The following is a 4,651-nucleotide window of genomic DNA, read 5'->3' as shown; positions in this document are numbered from 1 at the left end:
GCATGGCTACTGGTAGCAGTCTCTCCATTCTTGCAGGGAACATCATGTGCTTGGGTGGGGATGGTGATGGGTATTCAGGGGATCCTGTGGAGTTTGAGTGGGTGGTGGGATGAAGGGGTGGGGATGGGGATGGGAGATTAGGGGGGTTTGTGTGGCCTGGGGAGTTTGATTGGGTGGGGACGTGATTGGGTGTGGGTGGTGATGGGAAATCAAGGAGGTTGGGGTTGAAAATTGATCCAGAGTCTCCATCTGCCTGCTGAGGTTCTGGGAAGTTTGTTGCAGATGCTCCGCTTTCAGCATGTATTCCAGTAGTGTATTCCATGTTGTTGTGTCTTTGTGGTGACAAGGAGATGACGGAGGTGGGGAGGGGTATTGGTACTGGTGTTACAACATGACCCTTCCTTTCTGATATCCTCTCAGCAGCTTTGATAGGTGCTATCTCCTCATGCTCATCACATCCATTTGTTTGCTGAGATTCCAGGGAGTTTGACGCCAGTGATTGACTTTGAGTCATTTTAGCAGCACCCATCTTATCTTGTCCAGTGGACATGGCTTGGCATTGTTGAGCTGGTTGTTTATGTTTCTCCAAGGTCTGCATTTCAGTGGAGGCTAGCGGGTGGTTATCAGAGGGCCCCACAGCAGGGGAGGTTGGGCATATCTCTGTTTCAGCCTGTGCAGAGTGTTTTGGTTTAGCTGAGTTGTTGATGTCATCCGCTTGTTCCGTCTGTATGGCCACTGAGCGCTTATCAGAGGCTCGGCTCAAGGTTGGCAGAAAAAATGTTGGGTGCAGGAGAGAGAGGTGATAGTATTCGGTTAAGATCTTGGCCCCAGTCCAACTCAGCTCTGTGCTATTTGGTCTGAAGTATTCCCTGCGATTCCAAAAAAGGTTAAAATTGTCAATAAAATTCATCCCAACTGAAAAGCATGTTTTTGCGAGCCAGGTGTTTAAACTGAATAGTCTGGAAAATACAAAGCTTCCCTCTGCTGGGAGTGGGCCACTGATGAAAATTTGTATTCCAAGCTCATATAGGGCCGAGAAAAGTTCCTTGAAATCTTCTTTGACATACAGCTGTTCTCTGTAGATGTCATTTGCTCCAACATGCACAATGATGCGCTTGATAGTTGCATATTTTGACACCAGTTCTGCAAGCTTGTTTTTTGTGTCAGACACTGAAGCATTTGGGAAACAGCATACAATCATCCTTTCCCCATTTATATGTCTCACAGCAAAGTCGCCTAGAACGAGGGTTGTGGGATGAATAGGGGTCGAGTGCTGCTTCTTGTCTGTGCCCATCTTTCTATTGTTGTGGTTTGATCGCTGCCTGCTTTGGGTCTGTTCCCTGGGAAATTCCTCTCTCACGTCCCGGAGGCATTCAAATCTGTTCCATAGTGTTAGGGGCTGTGGGCTTCCCTTAGGACCACAAGCCCTGTAGTAGTTTGCTGATCTGTCTGTATTTCTGATACGAGGCCTGAAGTTAACATCTGAATTTACTGGTGTTGAGGTAATTACAGTTCTTGTATTACGTTTTTTGTTTTTTGGTCTGGCACCTTGCCTGTGCCAAGGCTCTGTACTCACATTTCCCTTTGTGAGGTCGATGCATTCATCTGCTCTATTAGCAGTGATATTAGACTGCTGGGTTACATTCTCTGCATCTCCAGTAGTTGCTGTACTCACTTCATGAGATGCCTCTCGTAGTTCATCTGTCGTTGATGGAAGGGCATGCATCTTTGATTCCAAAGTAGAAATCCTCTGTTCTAGCTCAGTACATTTTCGGCATGATCTCCTGGGTCTCTGGCCGGAGGAGCGCATTTTGTTTTAATCCAACTTCAAGGTGAATTGCCGTTCAGTTTTTGCTCGTTGACTTGGCTGGCTCATTTAAAGTAAAAAACTAACCACTAAAGTTTCAGATTTAAATGTACTGGTTTCACTGTCTTTGCTAAACTAGCTTGTAAATGAAATAAAAGAATGAAAAAGAGTGGAAATTGCTAAAAGGATAGGTGAAGCAGGAGCAGTGTGAAATGCGTCCTACTCGCTTGAGTAGGAGTTGAGATGTGTCATCAGGTGGGAAAGACAGGTAAAGTTGAAAGTCGTCTGCATAACAGTGATAGTCAAATCCATGGGAGCGAATGGTATCACCTAAGGAAGTGGTGTAAATAGAGAAAAGCAAGGGTCCTAATACTGATCCCTGAGGCACACCTGTGGTGAGGTCATGAGACTTAGATACCTGTCCCTGCCAAGACACGTTGAAAGAACGCCCTTTAAGGTAAGATTCAAACCAATCAAGAGCTTTTCCAGAAATTCCCAGTTCAGATAGTATAGATAGGAGAATGTCATGGTTAACAGTATCAAAGGCCGCAGATAAATCTAGTAGAATTAATACTGATGACTGAGCAGAGGACTTAGCTACTCTCAATGCTTCAGTCACAGACAGAAGAGCAGTTTCAGTAGAATGACCACTCTTGAAACCAGACTGCATAGGGTCTAGTAGATTATTCTGATGAAGAAAGTCACAAACTTGCTTGAAGACCACTTTCTCCAAAACCTTTGACAAGAAAGGAAGAAGGGAGACAGGCCTGTAGTTCTTCACCTCAGTTGGATTAAGTGTACTTTTCTTTAGCAGAGGTGTAACCCTAGCCTGTTTAAAAGAATAAGGAACTATTCCAGAACTGAGTGAAGCATTAAATACATGTGTGATTGCTGGTAGAACAGCGGGTGAGATAGACTGTAGAAGAGTGGACGGGACAGGATCTAATGGGCATGTTGTTGGACGACTTCGCTGAAGCAATTGAGAGACTGCTTCCTCATCAAGAGGCGAGAAAGAGTCCAATGATGCGGTCATACTAACACAAGGCAAAGCCCTCCTTATAGGAGCATCAAACTGAGCACTTATTTTAGCAAATTTTTCAGTGAAAAATGTTGCAAAGTCATCTGCTGACAGTGAAGTAGTGGTGGTGGAGGATTGAGAAGAGATTTGAAAGTAGAAAAAAGTTTTCTACTGTCAGTGGCGCTCTCAATCTTGCTTCAATCTTGGACAAATCACTGTAATAGGCGTTTACTTATGGTTACAATAAGCACTTCAGCACTTTTTTACAACTGTGGGCTACAATGAGTGTTTCCCCTTGAAATTTCCTCCTTCAGCAGATCTTGGATTAAAGTTTGTTGGAAATTGAAGGTCATATTAGCACTTGGAGCAACTGCTTCCTGGAGCTCGTGCCAAAGATAGAGAGGAGGACGTCTGAAATAGACTCGAATCCTAGAACGCTCAAGGGCTGGAGAACCCAGATAACGTGAAAGATACAAATAACATACTGTTGGCCTGTTTCACTTGTAATACAAGCTTTCACCACACAGCGGCAGCAACAGCAAATGTTTTGTTAAATGTTTGATAAGAAAACATAAAATTGGCTTACGAACAAACACTCACACACGTACTCTACAAAATGTATATAACAAATGAGTGCATATTTCTATGCAGGAATTAAAAAGAGGCAGTAGACCAAATTATTGAGTGAGGCCTTTTTAATAAGCAGATGTAGTGACGACACTTCCTGTTTCCAGGGAGGAGGCGGGTCAAAAACACAAGTGGCATATTCAAAATCGTAAGACCTCAAGCGTCAAGTGTCTCGAAGTGTCAAGAAGACAGATCTTACAAGATACACATGTGCTCCAACAAGTCGCCCGATAACTATTTCGGAAAACTGTCATGTCAGTTACGATAGCGTGACAAGAGTAGTCAAGTGTGATGGGAGGAAAGTTACTGAAGTTTTAACTTTAGCGTGTTAGCTAGTCATCTCATGCTAGCTGGAAACGCCAAGAGTAGAAAGACAGGAAAGGACGGTCCTTGTCTACTCGAATGATAGTGCATTAATGTGACAGGATGCATAGAACTATTGCCAGCTTGCCTCTTGCTCCCTCGGTAAAAATTAAACTCACAAGCGCAGGGTTCGACACCTGTGCAGACCTGAAGCATTTGCGACCACTCCAACTCTGCAAAGGTAACGTTACCATTCACATGCCACAGTGGTTTGTTGACTTGTCTTGCATAGTGCCTCGTCATCCCCATCCTAAAGGTCAACTGATATGAGAGATGGGTCAGGGAACAGTGGTAACACCTGGGGTCGCAGAACTGACGGGTCCGTCATGCGCTACACACTGTTCCAGTGTCTTTAACTGGTAGAAAGTGTTATTGTAGTTGAACATGTGATTTGATGTGATTTTTACTCATTCTCAGTAGTCACCGTCTGTAATTTGTTATTGTGTATCAAGTGATATTTTATACAAAGCATATTATACATATTCCACTAATAAAATGTCTGTTGTTTAAACATCTAACATGCAAAGTCCATGACAACTCTGAGGGGTTACTTTGTGTTCCCTTGCAGAGTATCTCATGTGGTTGGTAGTTGGGTCATTAGGTGGTACTCTGTCGTGCTGAAGAGAATGTATTGTTGAGTTATGTTATGTTATGATCTTGTGTTCATGAGGTCATGTTAGGCGTGTGTGATGATGTCTTACAGTGATCATCTGTTTGCGTTATGTTATGATGATGTGTTATTGCGTTATGTTATTGTGGTCTTCTGTTTGCATTATGTTATGATGTGTTGTTGTGGTCATGTTTGTTTAATGTGATAATGTAAATGTAAATCCTAA

At 43.3% G+C, this 4,651-nt stretch overlaps 1 protein-coding gene across 2 annotated transcripts in view; it reads left to right on the top strand.

Moving 5' to 3' along the window:
* The first annotated feature begins 3,553 nt into the window (after positions 1-3,553).
* The window catches only part of rad51c (RAD51 paralog C), a 9,401-nt gene continuing 8,303 nt past the window's right edge, over positions 3,554-4,651 (top strand). Inside the window, exon 1 of one of the 2 annotated variants that reach the window (XM_042091669.1) lies at positions 3,554-3,996. In XM_042091669.1, the coding sequence (XP_041947603.1) occupies positions 3,879-3,996 (118 nt within the window). In that variant the 5' untranslated portion in view covers positions 3,554-3,878. The remainder of the gene's footprint in view (positions 3,997-4,651) is intronic. The other variant, XM_042091668.1, reaches the window with a different exon arrangement.

Source organism: Alosa sapidissima, chromosome 5, assembly GCF_018492685.1.
Source record: "Alosa sapidissima isolate fAloSap1 chromosome 5, fAloSap1.pri, whole genome shotgun sequence".
Lineage (NCBI taxonomy): Eukaryota > Metazoa > Chordata > Actinopteri > Clupeiformes > Clupeidae > Alosa > Alosa sapidissima.
The sequence above is the reverse complement of the archived record's forward strand: the minus strand, read 5'-3'. Positions and strand labels throughout refer to the sequence as shown.